Source organism: Neocloeon triangulifer, unplaced genomic scaffold (genome assembly GCF_031216515.1).
Source record: "Neocloeon triangulifer isolate White Clay Creek 2 clone unplaced genomic scaffold, ASM3121651v1 ptg000011l, whole genome shotgun sequence".
Classification (NCBI taxonomy): Eukaryota; Metazoa; Arthropoda; class Insecta; order Ephemeroptera; family Baetidae; genus Neocloeon; species Neocloeon triangulifer.
Window position 1 is genome coordinate 4,553,280 of NW_026775553.1, and position 24,452 is coordinate 4,577,731.

Here is a 24,452-nt window from a genome sequence, read left to right on the forward strand (position 1 = left end):
ACCAAAGTGTACAAATTGGGTAACAATAAATTAAGTAATAAAACAAATAATTTACCAAGAACAATCATGAAAGTAAATCAGAGAGAGCTTTTATTATCTTCAATCACAGACCTTGGCCTGTTGTACAAAGAAAACACATGTCTAGCAAAATATATTGGTTTGGAAACCGCAAGGATACAAGGTATTCCCACAACCAGAAATAATAATTAATTCGTTGGACTTGGTCTTTTTGCACTAAGGAATTATTCCTTCTTCTGAAAGAGAAATACAATCATCATTATTTAATTAATTCACTCCTAATTTTATTCCTCTTTTCAAAATGCCCTCTCTGGAACACAAGCACAACCGAGGTGCTCCGCCTCTTACCACCTGTTTCACCTTGTGGCGAACACATCGCTGTGGTCGGCGCATATACCCCGATACAAAAAGAAACCCCCTTGGGCTGCCGTTCCAGAGCGTTTTGAAAAGAGCTACTGGCGACCAATGCTCACCTTCTGGTTCTCACTCGACGGAGCAGGTTGCTCGGCCGATTTGTCCTCCGCTTTGGGCTGGTTCTCTGCTCTGGGCTGCTGACCCGATGTCGCCGACTTTGATGGAGTGGCCGTCACCTTGGGTTTTTCACCCGACCCTGCTGGTCTAGTTGAGGGCACCGCCCTCGGTGTGCGCACACTCAGAGTAGAGCCGCTCCTGCCCCGTCCACTCGTGGTCTTCTTCGGCCGCGGCATCAGCTTTGGGTAAGCGCCCGACCTGTGGCCGCCTTTTGGCACCGCCCCGCTCGCACTGGACGGCCCTGGTGCTCCCAGAGCTGGCATCCTGATTGGTTTGGGCAGGGATACCTGCTGGACCCTCGGCGCGGCCGGCAGCTCCACAATCTGCAACCTCTGTACCCTAGCGGTTGCGTCGAGCACCATTGGCTCTTCGTCATCCTGCTGAAGATCAAGAGGGTTAAAGGGGTTCAAACCCTGAAAAATTTCAACCTCATAATCCCCTCCGGTTCCTTCTACCGGATCCATTGCAGAGTCCTCCTCAGAGTCCAGGTCCAGGATCGCGTCCACCAACTGTTCATCACTCTGGGAGTTCTGCACTGGTCCAGTTTGGTAGCCCCCGCTGCTCCCTGCCCCCCGATGGGCCTGCAGGTCATTCAGCTGCTGTTGCAGTGTAGCAGTTTGTTGGACGAGCTGGGCGTAACGCCGGTCCAGATCAGCTTGCGACCTCGCCGGTGGCAAGAGCTCCTTCTTTGGAGTCGGTACGTAATTGACCGGTGGCACATAGGGTTTTACTGCTCCAGCCAGGTGAGGATGTCGTATCTGCCAACCGAATTAGTATTATTATTTTGCTCAACAAAATCTTTTTTTTTTTTTTTTTTTTTTTTTTTTTTTTTTTTCTCTCTTGCAATCCTTTTTAATTTTATATTTACCACGAGGTACTCTTGGAGATAGTCCGCCTGCTTGGAAGCTACGACCTCCTGCATTTCCATCAGACGGTTATTGAGAAGCCAGATCATCGCCCTTATCAACTCGCGCCACGATAGCGCCCGGCTCTCCGCTGGCAAATAATGCTTCACCTCGTGCAGACGTGCAAGAACGTCCACTCCCTGAACCATTGGCCTCTCCGGTTTGGCCTTCTTCGCCTGCGGGTTGTACGGGTATGGGCGTTTCGCCACCGCTCCTCTTCTTCTCTGAAGGACGAGTTAACTTTTATTCTGGATAATCTGGCCTTACCTCATCGAGTCGAGGTAAGGCAGCTTTCCGAGAATTCTTTCTAACTCCTTGTCGTCCGCTTCCTCGTCCTCCTCTGGCAACACGAGTTTGCTTTTCCAACTGTGTTGGTGCGGATTGGGTGGAGGTGGTGGTCCACCAAAACCCCCAGCCTGACCGACCATTGCCATCCTGTTGAGGTTCTGTAACAAAATCACACAAATTTTCATTTCATTTGACCCAAAAATTCCGTCAGCTATTTGAGTCAAAGTTTTCATTCTTCGCCTTCCTGGCGTTCCTTCGTGACATGCCTTCTCGCATTCTAAACTGCCTGTCGGCATTCCTTGGTCTATTTGCCCTCCTTTTGAATGTAATTTTCGTCTTTTAACACATTAAAAATTTTTTCTTTTTTTTTTTTTTTATTAATTTTGTTCTAAAAAAATTTAGTCAACTTTTTCGGACATTTAAAATTATATTATCACATTATTTCTCAGTCTATTTTCTCACCCATGGAGTCCACTTGTCTTTACTGCTTTGTGATGCGTTCTATTGCCGCGTGGTCTTTTAATTAATTTTTTTCGGTACATTTTAAATAAACAAATCCACTTCAATTACTTGTTCGGGTTAGCCCTTCCTCGCGACTCGTCAACAACGTGTTGAAACCTCTGTCTGCGCATGTTTAAACTAATTGTAATCCACATTCCACCAATGGAATGCGTGCGTTCGCCTCGTGGTCTGAATTGACTTTTAACTCCCGCGGGAAACTTAATTGTCCTTTACATTTTCTTGTTCAGGTAGTCCGATTTCCGATTTTGCCCTCGCCCAATGGGGTCTAAACGTAAACAATTTCAACTTATCTACATTGGAAAAAATTATCTTACTGTTGTCTTGTCCGTCGACTGGTTCTTGCCGCTCTAAATCGTAGACTGGCTTGAGTTGCACGCCGTTGGTGCCCAGGCGGCGCTCCACGCGATATACAAATTTTTCGCGGGGTGACGCTAGCGCCATCGTAATGCCTTTGGCCGCCTGGGATAAGACATGCTGGTCTATTAATACCAGGTTTCCGACCTGAATGTCATGCGGCTGTCGACTTTTATTATATCGACCTGCTTGTCGTTCTTTTTCGTGTAATATTTGTTCCGTAGCTGCCCGGTAACCTTTGTCCAATCGTTGAATTATTTTTTGAGCGTATTCGGTTGTTTCGCCTGTCCAAATGGGCGTGTCAGGGTCAAAGAACGACGACAGCTCTCGGCCGAGGAATAAAAATGCCGGCGTAAACCCAGTGGTCTCGTTCACCGTCGTTTTCAAAGTATAAGAAATGGCACTTAGATGCTCGCACCAGTCTCTGTGGTTCTTTGTATACGTTTTTAGTCTTTGTTTTATGTTTTTTATTACTCGCTCGGTCATGTTTGACTGCGGTCTATATGCCACATTAAACTTCTGGTGGACCCTCATTTTGGCCAGAACTTCGGCCCAAAGTTTATTCTTAAAATTTGTAGCATTGTCCGAAATTATGCGTCTCGGCGGTCCAAACATTGCCACCCACTCTAGTACCTTTTCCAGTGAGACTTGGGACGTCGCTGTCCTAATTGGATACATGTGCGCGTACCGCGAAAATGTGTCAGTTATTACTAGGATATACTGAAATCCCCGTGTGGATCGTGGTAATTTTCCTATCAAGTCAATCGCCAATGTATGACCTACTGGCTGTTCAAGTCGCGCTGCGTACAGTCCATATTTTTTATAATTTCGTTGTTTGACTCTCTGGCATTGTGCGCACGAATTCACATAATTTTTTATGTCTTCCTTCATATTTTTCCATGAATACTTTAGTGCAATTTTTTGACTTGTCTTCCTTATTCCAGGATGGCCTGCTAACACATGATTGTGTTCCATCATTAAGACGGAACGTCTCAAATGCGCTGGGACTACTATTGTGGACGTTTGCTGCCCTCTGTTCATCAACACCCCTTCATCAGTGATATAATACCGGTTTGTGTTTTGTTCCCATACTTTTACTTTAATCTGATCTAGTATTTCATCTTTAGCTTGTTCCTGGACCCACTGGTCCGGAGTTGCTGGGAAGGTCTCCTGTTCTTCTAACTGGCTCACCAAAATAGCAATCTTCGCTGCTGTGCTGAGTTCTTTTCTAGAAGGTAGCACCAATTTGCTGGTCACTTTTCTCTTTGGCCATTGTTGAAAGCGTTTTTTCCTTCTTGCCGGATTTACTTTTCTCTCACTAATTTATGCTTTGCTTTTCTAGGACTCTGTGTCTGTTTTGCGTTTCTGTTGAAAAGGTCCTGCAACCACTCCTGGTTTTGAGAGTTGGGCTTCCTCTGCCTTGTTGGTATAGTATTCTGAACAACCTTGCTATTTTTGGACTTTTCTAAATTGTTTATTTCAGGTAACGTTTGCACCGGTGCTCGCGCTTGGATCTCCTGAATGATTAATTCGTCAGCGCATCTGTGACAGGCATGGCGCGGTGGCCCTGCATTTGTGACTCCGAACTGCAGTCGCTCTTCCACTGGCTCGTGTACTGGTATGAATTTTTCTATGTAATTCATATCTGGAGCTTTTTGCTCGGACCGTGGATTTACATCTCTACTCAACGCGTCTGCTAGCACGTTATCTTTACCGCGTCGGAAAACCACTGTTGCATGGAGGGCCATCAGTTTCAATGCCCATCGTTTAACTCTGCCCGAAGGGTGTTTCATCGTTAACAGAGTTTTTAGAGCCGCGTGATCCGTTTCTATTGTGAATTTAGAATATTCCAAATAAGCAAAAAATTTATTAACTCCTTCTACTACACTCAAGCATTCCAACTCTGTTATGCAGAACTTTTTCTCGGCTTCAGTAGTTGCCCTGCTATAGAAAGCCACAGGCCTTCTTTTGCCTTGCACTTCCTGCATAAGACATGCTCCTATTCCATGTTTACAAGCATCGCATGCGAGAATGAAAGGTTGCCCCAAATCTGGCATCTTCAAAGTGCAATTTTCACTGCAAATCAGCTCTTTCAGCAACTCAAATGCTTTTTCTCCTTCTTCAGTTTTCTCAAACCTGACTCCATTTTTAAGCAGGCCGTATAATGGAGCAGCAATTACTCCAAACTCAGGGATGAAATCTCTCAGATAATTGCACACTCCCAAAAATCTCGACATATGCAGAGCGTTCTTTGGAAATGTGAATTCCCTTATTGCTAAGGTTTTGTCAGTATGAGGTCTAATTTCGTTATACTTCACAGTATGTCCAAGTACGTCAACCTCCTCGGCTGCGAACTTCACTTTCTTGGGGTTCAGCGTAAAGCCGACTTCCCAGAGGACTCCGAGGACTTCTGCCACATGACGTGGGTGCAGTTCTTCCCGTATTGAAGCTACAATTATATCGTCCAAGAAAGTTATCACCACTCCTGTGATGTCCTCATCCTCTAGTGTTAGGCTCACCCCTCCGTTCACGTAGACTAAGCCTGTTTCGTAATCGATCCTTAAGACTGTATCCATAACTTTTTGAAAGTCAAAGGGGGTGACTTTTAAGCCAAAACACGCCTTTCGATATTGAAATGTTCCGTTTTCCACTTTGAAAGCCACGTATTTTCGACTTTCCGGGGCTATTAGTAACTGGTGGAACCCTTTAGACAAGTCAATCACAGTAAAAACCTTTTTGTTTGCCAAGTGAGACATTATAAAATCCAGTCTGGGCATAGGATACGGCTTACACTCCTTCAGCCTGTAGTTACAATAACGTAGATCGAGACAAAATCGAAAATCGTTCGGATCTAAATCATCACCATATTTTTTTCCTTTGTCTTTCTTTTTCCTAATTAATACTGGTGGTGACAGATATTCCGATTCAGACTCCTCTATCACGCCTGTGTCCAGCATCTCTTGTATTTTATATTTCATTATTCTTTTTATTTTTGGATTCATCGGCCGCATAGGTTGCTGAAATGGTGGCGTTTTCTCCAGTTCAAATTTTTGTTTAAAGCCTTTCGCTTCGCCTGGTATGTCCGAGAACAACCCTTTGGCGCAAAATTCTTGAATAATCGCCTTCATTTCACCTTTTTCATCTTTCCCAATTTTGCCTAGCAAATCTTGTTCTATCTTTTGGTGTTTTTCAGTTATGTTGGTACTACTCATTTTAATACTTTCAGATTGACTGATTGGCACAAATGGAATGACCTTCTCCGGACTGTCAACAAAAAACCAACCATTGGCTGTCACGCCCACTTTTGCCTGTGCCATGAAGTCAAGTCCGAGTATAATCTGGCAAGTATTATCATCTATGGCATAGAAATTATGAACCAAGCTTTTCTTATTCCATTCCAAATTTATTCTGATTCCACCTAAAATCTGGATGAAGCCGCTCAGCATGTTTACTCCCTTATTATATGCCCATGTTTTTGCCTTTCTGGATCTGAGAAGTTTAAAAAGTTTCCCACCAATGATAGAAACATTTGCCCCTGTATCCAAAATAGCAGGGTATTGTTTATTGTTAATTTTAACTTCAACTAGAGCATTCTGTATTTTTCTCATCTGAGTTTTTTGAACTGTTTGAATCAGCTCTGCTTCCTTTATCTGTTGAGTTTTTTGCTTTTTTCTTTTTCTTCTATTAATCTTTTTGTTTTGTGCTTTTTCCAGGTGTGATTTTTCCGACCCTATCTCGTCTACTCCTGGAGCTATAAACGGGGCCTCGAGGAGTTTCCCTGGCGGGAAGGTGACCTGCTCTTGTCCCTTTCATTTTCTCTGAAGTGGACCCTGCGTCCAGGTGAGTCTGTGCGAGTATTGTCTCTCTTATTGTTCTCATATCTTTCCTTAGACGCATCTCTATTCCTGCGCCGCTCACCAGACGAGTCTCTGTCCCTCGACTTGGGCCAAGTATTGCCCGGTTGAGAATATCCGGATGAGCGGTCTCCTGAATTTCCGCGGTTTCGACTCTCTCCTCGCTCATGGCTTTTGTCATCCCAACGTCGTTCAGATGAGGAGTTTCGTCCTGATTAAGAGTATCTTTGGCCACCGCCATCTCTATCAGGTGAATGTCTCCAACCCCCTTGGGCTTGATACCTTGTGTAATTTTTATTTCCAGACTCCTCATGCTTGGACCAGCGATTTTCGCCGTATCTGTCCGTTCTTTCCCTGTCACCTTCATATCTGTGAGAACTCCAAGTATCAGAATAATTGTCTCTCCCTCGACTGTAACTTCTGAACCTCTCTCTAGAGTCTCCTCGCTCACGTGACCGAGAGCGGTTACGACGTCGGCTTCGACGCCGTGCTTCAGGATCGACCTAATAGATCTAATATACTTGGACAGTCCTAAAACTCTTTTTAAATATCTTGTTTTGACTTTTTCAAGATTTTCAAAATCAGTCTTTGTTAGGAAAGGCCATATTTCTTCAATGCCGTAGGACGCAATTGGGGAAATTTTTAGATCAAATAGCTTGTGTGCTGTTTCAATGGATAATTGTTTTAGTTCTCGTATATTATAAGTGGCCAGCAATGCAGCTCTTGTTCTTTTTTCAATGTGCTTTCCAAAAGAGATTCCTGATGGTTGAAAAGTAACTCCTAAATATGTAAACTCAGCAACTCTCTCTATTTCAATTCCACCTAAATCTAGGCGGTCACTTAATGCATATTTTCCTAGACCCTTATTTCTAAATTTCATGAATTTGCACTTTTCCAAGTTAAGTTTCAAACTGCGTTTTAACAAAAATTCTTTCATTCTGGCTAAAGCAATTTTCAAGTCACTTAATTTTTCTGAGGTTAAAACAATATCATCTGCATAATAAATGGCTTTCACGTTTGGCAAATCTCGTAGAATATTATTTATATCAGCTAAAGAGTAATTGAACAGAAATGGGGACGTGCATCCCCCCTGTCTTACCCCATTTGATTGTGTAATAAGTTTTGATACTGTTACTCCATCTACTATTCTCAAGAAATTTAAGTCTAAGTTGTGAGCTAAATAATTTAACTCCGTGAACGTTAGCTTCTTGCTTTCTATTAACTTCTTAAAAATAAACGCCCTATCTATTGAGTCAAAAGCTTTACTTACATCCAAAAATAAGGCATATTTATGTACATACACAAAATTTATGCATATTTATGATTCAATAATAATTATTCTTTCTGTGAAACAAAAACAATTAAGACTTGATCGAGTTATGAGGATTCAATTATTTCAAGATTCTCACGTCAGAACAAGGATGCATGTTGAAAACCTGTGGCATTTCATCCTCAAATCTTGGATTTTACGCAGCCACCAACAATAAGTTTCATCCAAGCGGTCGCGATCAGATCATCTGACCTGGTGACCCTTCTCTCTCCCTCTTTTGTGGTTACATAGCAGATCACAGATCTCTTATTCAATAATGTCGCTTTTTGTTTTATGACACTGGTTTTGACACTTGACACGACTGTTTTGTTGTTGGTTTTGTTGTTTTGTTCGTTTTGTTTACATTTTTCGACCCCACACGGCGCAAGCTCAAATTGTACGGAGTGTATAAGAAGGAGTAGAAAATATCACGGTACCACGGCGCATTAAAAATATTCATAAAACTTAAAGAAAGCTTTCATATTTATTATCTTTGAGTTTTTTAATATATCATATGAAAAAAATAAAAGTGTATGTTATTTTGTTTGTTTCAAATAGTCATTTAAAGTCTCCTTGCCAAACGCCAAACCCCCTTAAAAAAAGTAGCCCCACCCAACAAGGCCCCACCCCTCACCACCTGATTTCCGCATGGAAAGAAAACAACAATAACAATAAATACACAGAGAGGAAAAATATCTTACAGCAAATTTTTATAAAAAAAAAACTCGCTTCCCTTGCTTCGAAACAAAAGTAAGTTTCACAAATTTTGGAAGAGAATATTTAAGAAATCAGCAGTTCGTAAAAATTCATAATTCAGGTTTGTTATAATTTAATAAATTTCATTTTTCTTTCTTCAGACTTAGAGAGAATGCCACTGCTGCTGTTGACGGGGCTGCCCTGTTCAGGCAAGAGTTCCAGAGCAAAGCAGTTAAAGGAAAAATTTATCGAATTACATCCAAACCGTGAAGTCGTAATAATTAGTGAAAATTGATTCACCAAATTAATTATTTATTGCTGTTCCTTCGCTTGAGCATTTTATTTATTACCATCAGAGCCAGAGCGTGGACATAAGCAAATGAAAAAGAAAGATGGCTGCATCCAGTTCGGGCGAGGGGAAAGAATGACCCCTCCGACTGATATGCCGGCCAAAGGCATGGGTGCCAAGGCCGATTATATTGTTTTGGAAAATCGGCAAAAACGTGTCTTAAATGAATTAATATGAAATTTTTGCACCTACCGAGGTCTAGTCCATGAACTGGGCAAGGTATCCGAGTGGCCGGCATGCCGATCAAACCCCTAAATAGGCTCCAACGGGCGAGATACGGCGGCCGAGCACTCGAAAAATCAGCGAGAGCTGTCCGTCGCCGTGTGTGCTGCTGTTTCGTGTGCCTCCTCCTCTCGCCAGTCTCGCCGTCACCCAGCCGCTGCAAGTGCAATTGATATCTCGCGATTCAAGCAGGGAACTTTTTTGAATAATAATTTTGTTGCCCAGTAAAAAATAATAAAATTTTCCAAGATGTTAAAAGAAGAATTTAGACGTATTTTGATTAAAAATTTTATTAAAAATATCAACCAAGAGCTGAGTTATAAAAGGGTTTGTAAAAATAATTTGCATAATTAGGGAGATTTTTTAAAACGATTAAATAATAAATGAAAATGTGCATCATTAACTGCTCCTTCTTTTTGTTAATTTAATCTTTCATGTCAGAATTTTATTTCCCAATGTTTGGAGGCTTCAAACTCAAAATTTAACTTTTTGAACACCAAAATAATTTTTGGGAATATTTTTAACAATTTATTTTATTTCCTTATTTTAAGACGAGTTTGGGTCTAAATTTTTGCAAATAAATATTTAGCCGTTTTCTCATTAGAAAAATCACATGCCAAACGGCTAAATGTTTATTAATAACAATTTAGATCCCAACTCGTCTTAAAATAAGGAAATAAAATAAATTGTTAAAAATATTCCCAAAAATTATTTTGGTGTTCAAAAAGTTAAATTTTGAGTTTGAAGCCTCCAAACATTGGGAAATAAAATTCTGACATGAAAGATTAAATTAACAAAAAGAAGGAGCAGTTAATGATGCACATTTTCATTTATTATTTAATCGTTTTAAAAAATCTCCCTAATTATGCAAATTATTTTTACAAACCCTTTTATAACTCAGCTCTTGGTTGATATTTTTAATAAAATTTTTAATCAAAATACGTCTAAATTCTTCTTTTAACATCTTGGAAAATTTTATTATTTTTTACTGGGCAACAAAATTATTATTCAAAAAAGTTCCCTGCTTGAATCGCGAGATATCAATTGCACTTGCAGCGGCTGGGTGACGGCGAGACTGGCGAGAGGAGGAGGCACACGAAACAGCAGCACACACGGCGACGGACAGCTCTCGCTGATTTTTCGAGTGCTCGGCCGCCGTATCTCGCCCGTTGGAGCCTATTTAGGGGTTTGATCGGCATGCCGGCCACTCGGATACCTTGCCCAGTTCATGGACTAGACCTCGGTAGGTGCAAAAATTTCATATTAATTCATTTAAGACACGTTTTTGCCGATTTTCCAAAACAATATTGAAAAAAGCGTTCTCCAGTTTCTCCACCTGGGCGCAGCCGCCATTGGCCAGCGCTCATTGGGTACTGGAATTGCTTTTGCCACTAAAGAGCGCGAATTCTCGGATGTCCACGCTCTGATCAGAGCCGCGATTTGTTTGCCGAGGATTTAGCTTTAATTTCGTGCCCAGCTGATGTGTTGGCTGCAGCGGAAGAGGGGCGCTCTGTGCGCCGGCGCCAGCAGCAAGAGAGAAGGAGTGGGAAGAGAAAGTTAGTTCCGCTGATTTTTAATATGCCTTTCTTATGCAGGCGAGTGGCGACGTGTCGCGGGCGCTGCGGCTTCGGCCAGCCCCCTGGAGTTTGGGCGGCCAATCAGAGTGCGGCAAGAGGGGAGTGTGATCGTCTCCTATACCTACAGCATTGGAAAGTTCGAGAACCTTCTAGAAGAAAGGTGGAGTTAGGGGTCTCCGATTTCCCAAGATCGTCGATTTATGCAAATGAGAAGAAATGATATAAAAACCCGAGCCGCTCGGTAAGCGGCGCACTCCTTGCTCCGGCTCCTTCGGGAGCGGGGAGCGGAGACCCCCGGCGGCCCGCAAGGGCTGCCACCAGGCTGACCTGCGGGTCAGGCTGAGGAGGGCGGCCGGAGGCTATGCCGGTTTCCCTACTCAGTCTGGCAATAATCAGTCCGATGCAATAATGTTTCTATCCAAGCAGCGGATCCTGCAGCCAGAGGGAGGAGCCAAATCGCCGCAGAGCAGAATCAGCCTTGCAGAGAGATAGAGTCTCCGGGGAACTTCGAGCTTCGAGAGCATCCAGCGTTGGAGCACCGCAGATCTTCCCTGCTCGTCGAGAAGAAAAGCCGCCTCGTTGGGAGGTGCAAAAGAGCCTCCAGATCTTCTCCGGCGGCGGAAGAGATCGGCGCCCCAAAAGGAGTGAGCTGTTGGCAGTTGAAACAGCAGATAAAGCGCAGCGCGGGACGCGACTTTCCGTAATGTACATTGTTTCGGCGCATTGTGTGAATTTCGCGCAGAAATTCAAATTTTGGCCAATCAGATGCCGCCCAGAGCAGCACGTCATCCCTCCATCCCTCCAACTCATCTGGTTCTCCCAATCGCGTGGGCGTGGGAGCTCAAAAGAGGAAAGAAAAAAAACAATACACACGATTCGTGGTAAATAATAATTTGGCTTTAATAAAAGGTGCCACTGAAGAAGAGGTTGTTTGGAAACATCAATTTTATGTGAGTGTTTGTTGTCGTCAAAATTAGGAATCAAATTATAGATCCCCTTATTCACATACTCTACGAGCAATATATATGTGACTTTCATTTAAATAGCATTATTCAATACCTCTGGAGTTTTTGGGTGTAATTGGAAGTTGGAGATTTTTTTCTAATAACTCCTTATTGTAGCTTGAGAATAATGTTTTGTGAAAATAATATATTAAATAATTTATTTATCTTTTTATGAGCTAAAGAAAATTTTTTGAATTTTTGTTTTGTAATTTTTTTATTTTACTTTACATATTCCGTATTTTGAACTAGTGAGACTTTGCATTTGCTACGTTCTCTTTGACAGCTTGACTTAGGTTTCTCTGTCTTTTTTCTTTTAGGTTTCGCATTCGCACTCTTATATCAAGTCCTCTTTGTCAAGTCTCGTCTAAAAGATATAATATATAATTTCTTATTCGTGCTCCATTTCGATGCATCGAAAATTCCAATGGTCGACCATCGAAGATTCAAGATCACCTCAGGGAAACCAAAGCCTCCAAAGAAAGTGAATCCGAAAGCCACTTAAGTTAAGGCGCAACCTAAAAAAGACAGAGAAACCTAAGTCAAGCTGTCAAAGAGGACGTAGCTAATGCTAAGTCTCACTAGTTTAAAATACGGAATATGTAAAGTAATATAAAAAATTACAAAACGAAAATACAAAAAATTTTCTGTAGCTCATAAAAAGATAAATAAAATAATTTAATATATTATTTTCACAAAACATTATTCTCAAGCTACAAGGAGATATTAGAAAAAATACTCCCACTTCCAATTACACACAAAAACTAGAGAGGTATTGAATAATGCTATTTAAATGAAAGTCAAAAATATTTTGCTCGTAGAGTAATGTGATAAAGGGGATCTATAATTTGATTCCTAATTTTTACGACAACAAACACTCACATAAAATTGACGTTTCTGAACAACTTCTTCTTCAGTTGCACCTTTTTTTAAAGCCAAATTATTATTTACCACGACTCGTCTGTATTGTTTTTTTTCTTTCCTCTTTTGAGCTCCCACGCCCACGCAATTGGGAGAGAAACAGATGAGTTGGAGGGATGACGTGCTGCTGGGGGCGGCCTCTGATTGGCCAAAATTTGAATTTCTGCGCAAAATTCACACAATGCGCCGAAACAATGTACATTACGGAAAATCGCGCGCGGGACTTAGAAAATTCTGCGTGCAGCTTTTGCGAATCCAGCGGCCGGAGAACTCCGTCCCGCCGAGGGATAGAGCCGGCCCAACGCGCCTAGAGTTCAGCCAGAGTCTCCGGACCATCCTGACAAGTGTGTCCTGGAGAGAGGAGTTGGAGAGTGAGCGTGAGGGATCGTGGGAATAATGTCCGCCGAGCCCCCCGAATGCGTGGCGGCGTGCGCGATGCGATGAGAGCGAGCGCGGAGCGGATCAAAATGAAATAAGATAGAGTATTTATTGAACACAACTAGGTGTACAACGGGTGTCTAAAGCTAATTTGTATTCCTAAAATTAATTTTACAATTAAGCTTGTTTCAGTAATTATTACAAAGTACAAAAATTAGTTAATTCTGATTTTTGCAGCCTCTCTTAGGCTTAGTTTTCGTTCATTACATTCAAGAATATGATATTGTGAACATTTCTTACCGCAGTGCTTGCATTCACAATCTATTGTCGCTTGAGAATGAAAATTTTTATTCTTACAAAATAAATAGTGGTACCCGTGACAGGCAAATCTCGTAAATACTTGGCGATCACTGAACATTGCACATTGCCAATTTTTATTCTTCAAAGTTTCTGTCTCGTAGAACTCATCACATATCTCAAGTTTGTTTAAATATTTAGACACACAAAATTTCTGGAATGTTTCAGTTTCAGTTAGAGAATATTTTACCTGTAAGTCCGATACAAAGAGATCAGTGTCAACTAATTCATACACAAATCTAGATCTAATATACTTGGACAGTCCTAAAACTCTTTTTAAATATCTTGTTTTGACTTTTTCAAGATTTTCAAAATCAGTCTTTGTTAGGAAAGGCCATATTTCTTCAATGCCGTAGGACGCAATTGGGGAAATTTTTAGATCAAATAGCTTGTGTGCTGTTTCAATGGATAATTGTTTTAGTTCTCGTATATTATAAGTGGCCGCAGCAATGCAGCTCTTGTTCTTTTTTCAATGTGCTTTCCAAAAGAGATTCCTGATGGTTGAAAAGTAACTCCTAAATATGTAAACTCAGCAACTCTCTCTATTTCAATTCCACCTAAATCTAGGCGGTCACTTAATGCATATTTTCCTAGACCCTTATTTCTAAATTTCATGAATTTGCACTTTTCCAAGTTAAGTTTCAAACTGCGTTTTAATAAAAATTCTTTCATTCTGGCTAAAGCAATTTTCAAGTCACTTAATTTTTCTGAGGTTAACACAATATCATCTGCATAATATATGGCTATCACGTTTGGCAAATCTCGTAGAATATTATTTATATCAGCTAAAGAGTAATTGAACAGAAATGGGGACGTGCATCCCCCCTGTCTTACCCCATTTGATTGTGTAATAAGTTTTGATACTGTTACTCCATCTACTATTCTCAAGAAATTTAAGTCCAAGTTGTGAGCTAAAAATTTAACTCCGTGAACGTTAGCTTCTTGCTTTCTATTAACTTCTTAAAAATAAACGCCCTATCTATTGAGTCAAAAGCTTTACTTACATCCAAAAATAAGGCATATAAGGGTGATTTCTTCTTATAAAATAATAAACAATAAACCGGCAGATTTTCATAATTTTTTTCAAGGTATTAAACACTGAAATATTTCAACCTCATTTATTAATTAAATCAACTGTTTATGCGGCAGTGTCAAACAAGGAAAAATTGCTTCGAGGGGAAATCAGATCGGAAACTCAAAGGTAAAGAAATTATAATAAATTGGTCAATTGATGTTAAATTATTTTCCATAAAAATTTAAGAAACCTCAGCAAAAATCGAATAGTTATTGTGGACGCAGGCAACTATTTAAAAAGTAAGATATTCAATATGATATTTTCGATATTTTCAAGATAAAATTTATGCATACAATATTCTACAAAAACTATAGGTATTCGCTATGAGTTGTACTGTGTGTCCAAGACAGCAAAGCAAACTTTTTGTGTTGTGCAATGTGAAGTTGTGGAGACAGATGCTTGGCAGTGGAATTTGAGTTCAGCTGGTTTGGACAGGCGGCAGTACACCAAGGCCGAGTTTGACAACCTGCTGGAGCGGTACGAGTGTCCTGACAGTAAGAATAGATGGGACTCGCCTCTTTTCATGGTTCAATCGGACGAGGATATTGATTTTGACTCGATCGCCAAGTGCCTCCTGGAGGGCAGAGCTGCCAAGGCGAACCAGTCCACAGTCATGGTAAACCCACCATAATAAACTTGCACCCTTGTTCTTATTATTATTGTTTAAGATGAACAACCTGCCAAGTAATGTGATGTGCGACATTGAAAAAATTACAAAAGAAGTGACACAAGTAAGAATTCAAAAATAAAAAAAGAGCTAATTTGAAAATTAAAAAACTTTAAATTGTAGAAAGTGCTCAGCCAAAAAGGGGGTCAGCAAATCTTCACCAAGGGTGTTGTTCCTCAAGCAAAGCTGCTCAAAGTACAGACGCAATTTTTGAATTTCATTAAGAAAAATCCTCCAACGTTTGCTAACTCAAAAGAAGCGGTGGAAGAGATGGAGAAAATGTTTTGCAAGTTTTTAACTGAAAATTTGAAGGTGTAAATTTTTTTATACAATATGCAGAAAAATATTATAATATATACCTGAGTAAAATATTGAAAATTTTGAATTGCCACACAACAAAATATTCTATGGCTAATCAGCTAATTTTATTCCATATATCACCTGAAATAACATGCAAAACACATTCAAATATTCCAAAGTATGAAACCAATTAAAAATAGGCAATTTTGTCAAATCATTGAAAAAATATTCACTTTCTTTAAAAACTTTGAATAGATCAAATATATGCGTCTCCCATCCTTTCAGTCAATACTTGGAATTGTAAGCTGATTGGCCATAGCTAGAATATAGTTTACCAAACACCATTTCTACCAAATTGCTTCTCTCTCCAAAATATTTAATAATAATGGTTACAAAATTAACTAATTTTGTACTTTGTAATAATTATCGAAACAAGCTTAATTGTAAAATTAATTTTAGGAAGACAAATTAGCTTTAGACACCCGTTGTACACCTAGTTGTGTTCAATAAATACTCTATCTTAAATTGTTTATCCGGAGAAAAATGATTAAGAAAGAAAAACTATCAAATGATATATTTCAATAGAGAAGCTTATTGATAAAGTTGCCAACAAGTGATTTTATTACATATTCAAAAATTCTTGGCTAGCAAAGAATTATTTTTTTCTACAATCTCTTCAAGTTTTGATGAAAGCTTGTTGTAACTTTCAGCAATCTCTTTCTGCACTTGTCCAGTAACTGCATCAGTATGTTCCATCTAAAATAATAAAACGTGAATTTTAATCAAGAGATGTAAAAATTTATAATACTTTTATTTTTGTCTGCATTGACTTCATTGCCATTCGAGGCGAAGCAAGGATTTTGATTTGATCAGCCGGTTTGTTAAATTTGCTGCACAACTCCAAACATGCTGAAAGAAAACATTTTTTTTTTTAATAATTCTATAAAATTAGCATAGTTTTCAACTAACTCTCGGCAAGACTGAGCATTATTTCAACTGCCTCCTGGCAAGATTTGATTTCGCGGCTCCAGTTTGGCGCTTGGGTTGCGCACCGCTGAGCCCGTTGTAGAAACTGCACCAACTTCTCCAAAGTGACGGGAGCTGCAGCATCTGGACCACTGCTGCACAGACGGGCGTACTGTTGCCAAACCTTTGCCTCGTTGGGAACAACACTTGTGAGGCGACCAAACAACTCAAGGGCCTTTTTACGAAGTCTGCCCGACTTGATGCCGTGGTTGTCTGGCAGGTCTTCGATGACCGCTTTAGCAATGATTGCCAGGACCTCTGTGTCTACGTGAGAGCCTCTCAGGTCTAGAAGGCGATGGTAAGCTCTGATAGCCTGAAGGAAAATTAAGTTGGAACAGTTTTAAATACATAATAAAGATGATTGGTACCTCTTGGTACTCAGCGCAGTCAATGCTGACCACCATCACATTGTCCCACACCTGCCAGTTTTCGTAGTTGCACTTGATCGATTCCTGAAGAACCTTCCAGGCCCTCGCTTTCTCCCCCAGCTTGACGTAAGCCTTGGCCAAATTATTCCACGCCTCAAAATTCTGCGGAAAATGATCAAATTTGACAAATTTCAAGATAATTTGATATCAATAAAATTGTACCTCTCCGTCCAAAGTGCATAACTGTCTGTACACTTTGGCGCAATTCCGCCAGTCTTCCTTTTCCAGGTACATGAATGCCAATCGACTCATCACAGTTGGTTGTAAAGGATTCAACTCGAGCGACTTTTCCAAATGCAAAATTCCGTTGTCAAACTAAATACGATTTTTGTTTAGGAGAACCAAGTTAATAAAAATTTAAAATTTACATCTTTTCTGTGGTAGAAGTAAAATCCCCAGTGGCGCTGGGCCTTGGCACTCTTTAAACCAGACATTTCCCAGGCCTTTTCGTAACAGGTCACATCATCAGAAGCATCTCCGAGCATGCAGTACAATTTTACACTGGGATTTTTTGCGATTTCCACCCTAATGACCTCAGCCGCCTGTTCAGATTTTGGATTTATTTTAGACAATTCTCTTATGCAGATATTGAATATTTACTTTGTGGCGCAATTCTAACAAATGGTAACAAGCAACAACATCTTCCCACTGCTGCAGTCGGAGGAAAATGTCCAAGGCGCTGTTGATTGCTCCCAGACTGATCAGCAGACTTGCGAGTTCAACCTTTACAAAACTAATGATCAAAATTAGTTTTTTCGAGTGAGAAGTAAAGTCAGTTTTTACCTGTATCTTCCAGTGCGGAGGCAAAAAAGAAGCGTATATTAACTCTGAGCGAACATTTGCTGGTGGATTACTCTTGAAAATGCAGTCTGCCAGCAACTTTATCAATTTTGAATGTGAATATTTAACAAAAATATGTTTTGGTAATAATTACCTGAGCCTGGGTCATGGACCTTTCGATAGTTCGGCGGTGACTTGCCTCGAGTTTGCACCGCGCCAAGAGAGCCAAAAGCTGGACCGACCAAACCAGAGGGTTTGACAAAACACACTGAAATTTTAAAGAAAAAATTTTTCAATTTAAAAAAAAATAAAAATGCATGTTTTACATTGAGGTAAGGCATAACTTCCTCTTCGGCTAATGCGTCCTTTGGTTGCGACTTGACAACATGCGAGCTGGAGAGATTGCATTATTAGCTTTTAAAGTCAAGACGGGAATAATAAAAATTTTACAAGCAGGCCAGAACCACACACTGCTCAACAGGGGTGAGCTTGGGGAATTTCCCAGCGTCCTCTACGCTGAAGTGAATTTGCGGAAGTCGCAAGTCGTCATCCAGTTTCAGGTCCTGAAATCGATTGTTGAAAAGAATTATTTAAAATGATTGAGAGCATATATTACTGTAGGAAGTTCCTTTTGCACGTCCGAAGGCAAGCCAACTTTGCCGTTTTGGTCACAAGCCAGAGAGACCTTGTCCACTTTCAGGGTCAGTTGGGCAATTTCTTTCACTTGGAAATGTGTTCGTCTTCCCATGGCACCTTCAGAATGACAAAATAAATTTATATGTGATGTGCTACATAATTAGGAATAGGCACCTGTGAGGGAGAGCTGCATGTTTGCAGCGTCCAGTGCCTGCTCAACGCAATCCCTCGCCTTGAGCACTTGGCTGTAGAGCAGCCTCAAGTGCGCTGCTTCCGTCCAGAAGAGGGACCTTGCTCGGCGCCACACTGGATTCTGCAGCTCAGGAAAGACCCCTTCAAGGGGCTCAGGCGTCTCTTCTGATTCTGGCGTTTTGACATTGTGGGGCCTCGAGATCCACGGACTGCAGTCTGCCATGAGAGACAGGAGGTCCTCCAGAGTGGAATGCAAACTTTTTGACGGCTCTTCAAGCACGCTTTGGTGGGCATAAACGCATCGCAGACCCCACCAAATCGAAAACATCTGCAAGATTTTAGAACAAAATATTTAAATCGAAATAACTTTACATTTGTAGGTATGACCTTGAAGTGGGAGAAGTTTGTGCAGTTGCGGACGAGGATGGAGCGGGCGAGCAGCAGCCATTGGACGCCCTCGACGAGTGGGCTGAGACTTTCAGCGTCCAGCTCCATTTCAAGCCTAACCTCAGATTTCCTATCCGTCAACCACTCCAGGGTGTCGGTCACGTTGGGACCTGTCCAGTTCAGCTCGACAAAGTACTGCAGACTCGCAATTCCAATGGACAAAAGCTCAAGCTCGCTGGAAGAAGAGTTAGGGATCAATTTTAAAACTCCTAATTAATTATAAAATATGACGAGACCGGCACTTGTGAAATTTATGGACTCCAAAAACTCTTTGCATTTTTCACTACCAAGCAACTTCTCAAAACAGCCTGTTGAGAAATCTTCGTCGAACCACGTCAATTCTAAAGATAAAATAGCTCATAAAATTACATATTTGAATTCAATTATATGTCAATTTTTAAATTAAATCTATACATTTATTTAATTTTTTTTTTTTTTTTTTTTTTTTTTTTTTTAACACAAATTCAGTAAGGAAAACACTGGTTTAGGAGGGTCGTGTGTCTAATTTCGCCTTTTTTCCCTGAGTTGAAGGCCATGGCATCTGCACATGTGCCGTGGAGGTCACCACAAGGGTACGCTGCCCAGCCACCCATAAATTGTGGCCCTTCTTACGGACATACAGAAAATAGAGCAAAATTCCATCATCCAGCATGGCCCGAAGGAACTCCACCCACCCCCGGACAGGAGATGGCGCCAAACCCTCTGCAAAATGGAAACAATGGACCAGTTCTCAACTCAGGAGGTTTTGGACAGACTTACGCAGGAGGTCCGGCTCCTCCGGGAGCTGTAGTAACGTTGGAGGAAATCATTCAGCGTGTTTTCCAGCATGTCACGCTGCAATTCTCAAATCAGCTCAAAATTCAGAATGACCAACTTGGCGAAATGTTCAGTAAAACAGTATCTTTGATGCAGGAGGAATTCGAAAAGGAACGTTTGTCCTGGAAGGAGAGAGATGAGAAGCACGAGGCTAAGCTGAGGGAGCTTGAGCGGAAGGTCCTTTTCTACGAGAAGAATGCAGAAAATGAGTCGAGCGGTACAGATAACAGACGGAGGCAATTTCACGGCAGGTATCAGAGAGGTTATTATCCACCAATTGCTCCTCTGACAAAGGCTGATGACACACCCTGCGTGAACCAATACATCGATCGCTCTGCCCAACTCGATGAGGCCCTGAAGAATGATGAGTCGCTCGCAGTGGAGGGAGCCAAGGTCAAGTTTGTTGAACATCAAGGGGTCAGTCTACTGGATGCCAAGCAAGAGATAAAGGCACATGCCATAGCCTCTGATCTCTGGACCAGCATGGGGGCTGCACAAGAGGTTACGGCGGCGGTGGGCAAACCGAAAGCTGAGCCGGGAAAGACTGAAATAGGCGGAATCATCAGAGAGAAGACTGAAAAGTACGGTACTGTGTTTCACGTGGTAACTAAAATGAGGTCCCCCCACAAGTTGCACAAAGCACCTGAGCCTTTCCTAAAGGGAGTGAAGACTGCATTTGCTAAGCTGGCCCAAGTCATTCGAGAGGAAGAGACTGATGAGATTGCAATGACCTACATGTGCAGTGGCATGGACAGGCTGCATCGCCTCTGGGTCTTGGACACTCTGTACGAAGAACTTCGAGATGTCCCTGTCACTGTTCATCTGTACAACAAGTATGTCTCCAAACGCTGGGGAAACTGTGGGAATTTGTTCAACCCAAAGGAGGCCGGAGAGGAAGAAGAAGAGACTGGAGGGAAGCCGGATGACGGAGAGCAGCTAAATGATGCCCCTAATTCGCAGACTGTTGCACCCAGGGAGAGAAGCAAGCGCAACTGTGGTGCTCGTGAGAAACTTTCTTTATAGATTTCCCTTGTCGAAACAGCGACGTGAGTAACTTAAAATTAGGGCTTTGGAATTGTGAAGGTCTTACGAAAGCATATGAATCTCCGATTGCAACAGAACTGCAAAATTATGATATTCTTCTTTTCACGGAAACATTTTTAAAGAAACCACTTCACATTCCTGGTTTTTATTCAAGGCAAGTTTTAGCTTCACAAAAGGAGGCAGGGCGACCGATGAGGGGAATTTCCGTGTATTTTAATTCTAGGTTAGGAAATTTACTAAATGTGAAATATTTGGAAAACTTCATAATTCTAAATTTTGATGACATTACAGTAGTAACATGCTATTTAAATCCGAAGATACGTTCTACAACAGTGACTAATGAACTTCTCTCAATCCTTAAATATGTTGAAAATTTTGAAAATTTCATTTTGGCTGGAGACTTTAATTGCCGACTGGATACTAAAAACAGAAAAATTGACTCGCTGCTTGATTTTGCTGAGGAAAACAGTCTGACAATAGTAAATGAATATCCATATAAATGTACCTACGACTGTAGTAATGGTCATAGTGTGGTTGATTTAATCTTCAAAGGGCCAAAAATTTACACCGAAAATTTTAAAATTTGCCCAACCATAAGAAAACATAATTTTATTTCAATAGAATTTAATTTCACAAAACAAAAGAACAGAAATGGGGACATGTCTTTGAATAAGAAAAATTTTAAATTAGATGAAAACATACTTAAAGAGCTTATTGAGACTAAATATAAAAATATTCTAAAAACAAATCTGGAAAAGGGGGACGTTGAAGAGTTTTATAAAAATATGATAAATATTATGAAAGAGGCCGACATTCCTCGTAGGCAAACTGAACGGATTAGTCAACCGTGGTTTGATTCTGAATGCTACGAATTAAAACAGAAATTGAACGAATGGAGAGAGTGCTTGGAAGTGGCTGAAAGTTTAAATGTAACTAGTATAATCAAGATTCTATTACCGCACTATACCGCAATAAAAAGAAATTACAAAAATATGTGTGAAATGAAGAAGAACGCTTTTGTGCAAATGAAGGAGTTGGACATTTTAAAAGAGGCGGAGCAGAACAAGTGCTATAAAATTCTCAAGTTGAGCAAAAGTTTTTACAATACAAACAATATAATGATGGATGAATGGGAGTGCAATTTTGAAAAAATTTTCAACGAGAAAAAATTGAGTGAAAATGAATCGTTAAATCTGAAAGAGATGATAGTAGATTACAGAAATGATATAAATTTTTCACCTATTATGGAAGAAGAAGTTTTGTTAGCATTAAAGAAAATGAAAAACGGGAAATCCCCTGGACCTGACAAAGTGAAGAATGAAAATATTAAACTACTTGTTGAATCCTTACTCCCCGAAATAACGCAATTTTTCACCAAATGCTTGGAGCTAGGAACATGTCCAGAGGAATGGAGGCAGTCAAATCTAAAACTCTTGTATAAGGGAAAAGGGGACGCGGAAAATACAAATTCATATAGAGGAATATGTATTAGTTCGGCTTTTTACAATCTGTTAGATCGTGTACTGCATGCACGTATCTACTCATCTTTGATTCACGAGATTCCAGGCAATCAATATGGTTTTGTGAAAGGAAAATCCACTTTACAGGCAATTAAGTCCTTAGTTAATAACATTCAAGAGACAGTTTATAAGAAGAAATCACCCTTATATGCCTTATTTTTGGATGTAAGTAAAGCTTTTGACTCAATAGATAGGGCGTTTATTTTTAAGAAGTTAATAGAAAGCAAGAAGCTAACGTTCACGGAGTTAAATTATTTAGCTCACAACTTAGACTTAAATTTCTTGAGAATAGTAGATGGAGTAACAGTATCAAAACTTATTACACAATCAAATGGGGTAAGACAGGGGGGATGCACGTCCCCATTTCTGTTCAATTACTCTTTAGCTGATATAAATAATATTCTACGAGATTTGCCAAACGTGAAAGCCATTTATTATGCAGATGATATTGTTTTAACCTCAGAAAAATTAAGTGACTTGAAAATTGCTTTAGCCAGAATGAAAGAATTTTTGTTAAAACGCAGTTTGAAACTTAACTTGGAAAAGTGCAAATTCATGAAATTCAGAAATAAGGGTCTAGGAAAATATGCATTAAGTGACCGCCTAGATTTAGGTGGAATTGAAATAGAGAGAGTTGCTGAGTTTACATATTTAGGAGTTACTTTTCAACCATCAGGAATCTCTTTTGGAAAGCACATTGAAAAAAGAACAAGAGCTGCATTGCTGGCCACTTATAATATACGAGAACTAAAACAATTATCCATTGAAACAGCACACAAGCTATTTGATCTAAAAATTTCCCCAATTGCGTCCTACGGCATTGAAGAAATATGGCCTTTCCTAACAAAGACTGATTTTGAAAATCTTGAAAAAGTCAAAACAAGATATTTAAAAAGAGTTTTAGGACTGTCCAAGTATATTAGATCTAGATTTGTGTATGAATTAGTTGACACTGATCTCTTTGTATCGGACTTACAGGTAAAATATTCTCTAACTGAAACTGAAGCATTCCAGAAATTTTGTATGTCTAAATATTTAAACAAACTTGAGATATGTGATGAGTTCTACGAGACAGAAACTATGAAGAATAAAAATTGGCAATGTGCAATGTTCAGTGATCGCCAAGTGTTTACGAGATTTGCCTGTCACGGGTACCACTATTTATTTTGTAAGAATAAAAATTTTCATTCTCAAGCGACAATAGATTGTGAATGCAAGCACTGCGGTAAGAAATGTTCACAATATCATATTCTTGAATGTAATGAACGTAAACTAAGCCTAAGAGAGGCTGCAAAAATCAAAATTAACTAATTTTGTACTTTGTAATAATTATCGAAACAAGCTTAATTGTAAAATTAATTTTAGGAAGACAAATTAGCTTTAGACACCCGTTGTACACCTAGTTGTGTTCAATAAATACTCTATCTTTATTTATTTAATTTAAAAAAAAAAAAACACGACAATTATACAGTAACATAAATAATGTTTTTTTATCAAGCAACCCTGAAAATGTACATAATGCACATTTTATACATACATAGAAAATATTAATTTGCATACCTTCACCTTCAGTTAAATTCTTCTTGTCAACATCCACGCTGTCAAGAAGACTGTTCTCAAGAAGAGTGATATAATCGCCGAGTTCAATCATTTCGTGTTCGCTTTTCGGATTCTGAAACTCGAAGTAAAACTCAGCCGTTTGTGAAAAACGAAGCGATCCTTCGATTTCTCGGCCCTTTGTTAAGAAACGTCTGAATGGGCCCTTAAAGGTCGGAATTCAAAATAAAAAAATACAATCGAGCACATGTTTGGCACACGTTGTTTTTGTTTATCTTTCTAAAACTTCCCACAGAGTGTACAACTCTGTGAAACTTCCTCATCGCACAAGTTTTTTTAAATCGGCGAGAGATGGCGACACAGGTGTTGTTTGACGATTGACGCGCTTGCGACGCGCGAATAAATTGCAATAATAATAATAATATGTGAAAATTGTTGACGTATAATCGTTATGTACACTGTTTTATTATTATTATTATTATTGAAGGTGGTTGACAAAAATAATGTATGTATTTCACATAGTTGGGCAGAGCGCGCTCTCCGCTCTGCACTCTGCGCTCTGCGCTCTGAGCGCGAGCGCGATCGCACGATTTTCAAAATCGTGAGCGAGAGCGCAGAGCGCGAGCGCATTGGTCGCTGAGCGCAGCGCTCATTTGCGCTCATTTTTCGCTCAAACCATAAG

The 24,452-nt window shown here is 40.2% G+C and overlaps 3 protein-coding genes and 2 long non-coding RNA genes across 11 annotated transcripts; 3 read left to right on the top strand and 2 right to left on the bottom strand.

Annotated features, from left to right (window-relative positions):
* Nucleotide 1: 1 nt before the first annotated feature.
* Nucleotides 2-9,146, bottom strand: LOC132195968 (uncharacterized). Of its 3 annotated transcripts, none has more exons than XM_059618307.1 (6): nucleotides 9,019-9,146; nucleotides 1,767-1,900; nucleotides 1,418-1,678; nucleotides 978-1,307; nucleotides 492-929; nucleotides 2-254 (listed from the first exon to the last, which is right to left on the bottom strand). In XM_059618307.1, exons 1-6 carry the CDS (start codon nucleotides 9,062-9,064, stop codon nucleotides 243-245), a joined length of 1,221 nt encoding a protein of 406 aa, XP_059474290.1. In that variant the 5' UTR covers nucleotides 9,065-9,146; the 3' UTR covers nucleotides 2-242. The 3 variants fall into 3 exon arrangements, with proteins under 3 accessions (XP_059474290.1, XP_059474289.1, XP_059474288.1); XM_059618306.1 differs by having other exon boundaries at nucleotides 492-926; nucleotides 1,722-1,900; XM_059618305.1 differs by having other exon boundaries at nucleotides 1,722-1,900.
* LOC132195976 (uncharacterized) lies at nucleotides 2,705-5,960 on the top strand. 4 transcript variants are annotated; one of them, XR_009441716.1, is made up of 7 exons: nucleotides 2,705-2,824; nucleotides 3,563-3,689; nucleotides 3,746-3,853; nucleotides 3,961-4,044; nucleotides 4,102-4,236; nucleotides 4,939-5,126; nucleotides 5,845-5,960. It is a non-coding gene; the product is annotated as an uncharacterized LOC132195976 (long non-coding RNA). The 4 variants fall into 4 exon arrangements; XR_009441718.1 differs by having other exon boundaries at nucleotides 2,718-2,756; XR_009441717.1 differs by lacking the exon at nucleotides 2,705-2,824 and adding an exon at nucleotides 2,848-3,047.
* LOC132195975 (uncharacterized) lies at nucleotides 6,331-9,267 on the top strand. The gene is made up of 3 exons (XR_009441714.1): nucleotides 6,331-6,458; nucleotides 6,510-8,531; nucleotides 8,639-9,267. It is a non-coding gene; the product is annotated as an uncharacterized LOC132195975 (long non-coding RNA).
* A 5,413-nt stretch (nucleotides 9,268-14,680) lies between these two features.
* LOC132196177 (protein KTI12 homolog) lies at nucleotides 14,681-15,633 on the top strand. Its single transcript, XM_059618644.1, has 5 exons — nucleotides 14,681-14,687; nucleotides 14,741-14,973; nucleotides 15,026-15,088; nucleotides 15,148-15,219; nucleotides 15,610-15,633. The coding sequence occupies exons 1-5, from the start codon at nucleotides 14,681-14,683 to the stop codon at nucleotides 15,631-15,633; spliced, it is 399 nt and encodes a 132-aa protein (XP_059474627.1).
* A 259-nt stretch (nucleotides 15,634-15,892) lies between these two features.
* LOC132195965 (tetratricopeptide repeat protein 27) lies at nucleotides 15,893-24,004 on the bottom strand. Of its 2 annotated transcripts, none has more exons than XM_059618296.1 (16): nucleotides 23,780-24,004; nucleotides 19,070-19,174; nucleotides 18,774-19,008; nucleotides 18,369-18,714; nucleotides 18,175-18,311; nucleotides 18,009-18,121; nucleotides 17,885-17,951; nucleotides 17,713-17,826; nucleotides 17,562-17,657; nucleotides 17,379-17,501; nucleotides 17,147-17,320; nucleotides 16,941-17,093; nucleotides 16,719-16,880; nucleotides 16,294-16,663; nucleotides 16,133-16,233; nucleotides 15,893-16,080 (listed from the first exon to the last, which is right to left on the bottom strand). In XM_059618296.1, exons 2-16 carry the CDS (start codon nucleotides 19,108-19,110, stop codon nucleotides 15,955-15,957), a joined length of 2,358 nt encoding a protein of 785 aa, XP_059474279.1. In that variant the 5' UTR covers nucleotides 19,111-19,174; nucleotides 23,780-24,004; the 3' UTR covers nucleotides 15,893-15,954. The 2 variants fall into 2 exon arrangements, with proteins under 2 accessions (XP_059474279.1, XP_059474278.1); XM_059618295.1 differs by having other exon boundaries at nucleotides 23,774-24,004.
* Nucleotides 24,005-24,452: the final 448 nt, after the last annotated feature.

Bases quoted from the DNA above. Each gene is read 5' to 3' on its own strand.
- LOC132195965 (XM_059618296.1), bottom strand. From the start codon at position 19,110: ATGCAAAGAGTTTTTGGAGTCCATAAATTTCACAAGTGCCG. The intron at 19,009-19,069 runs GTCTCGTCATAT...CTCTTCTTCCAG, and splicing joins CATAAATTTCACAAGTGCCG to CGAGCTTGAGCTTTTGTCCA. The intron at 16,234-16,293 runs GTTAGTTGAAAA...GTTTTCTTTCAG, and splicing joins AATGCTCAGTCTTGCCGAGA to CATGTTTGGAGTTGTGCAGC.
- LOC132195968 (XM_059618305.1), bottom strand. From the start codon at position 9,064: ATGCCGGCCACTCGGATACCTTGCCCAGTTCATGGACTAGACCTCG. The intron at 1,901-9,018 runs GTAGGTGCAAAA...ATTTTGTTACAG, and splicing joins AGTTCATGGACTAGACCTCG to AACCTCAACAGGATGGCAAT. The intron at 1,308-1,417 runs GTAAATATAAAA...TTCGGTTGGCAG, and splicing joins ATCTCCAAGAGTACCTCGTG to ATACGACATCCTCACCTGGC.
- LOC132196177 (XM_059618644.1), top strand. The intron at 15,089-15,147 runs GTAAGAATTCAA...TTTAAATTGTAG, and splicing joins TTACAAAAGAAGTGACACAA to AAAGTGCTCAGCCAAAAAGG. The intron at 15,220-15,609 runs GTACAGACGCAA...CCATCCTTTCAG, and splicing joins CTCAAGCAAAGCTGCTCAAA to TCAATACTTGGAATTGTAAG.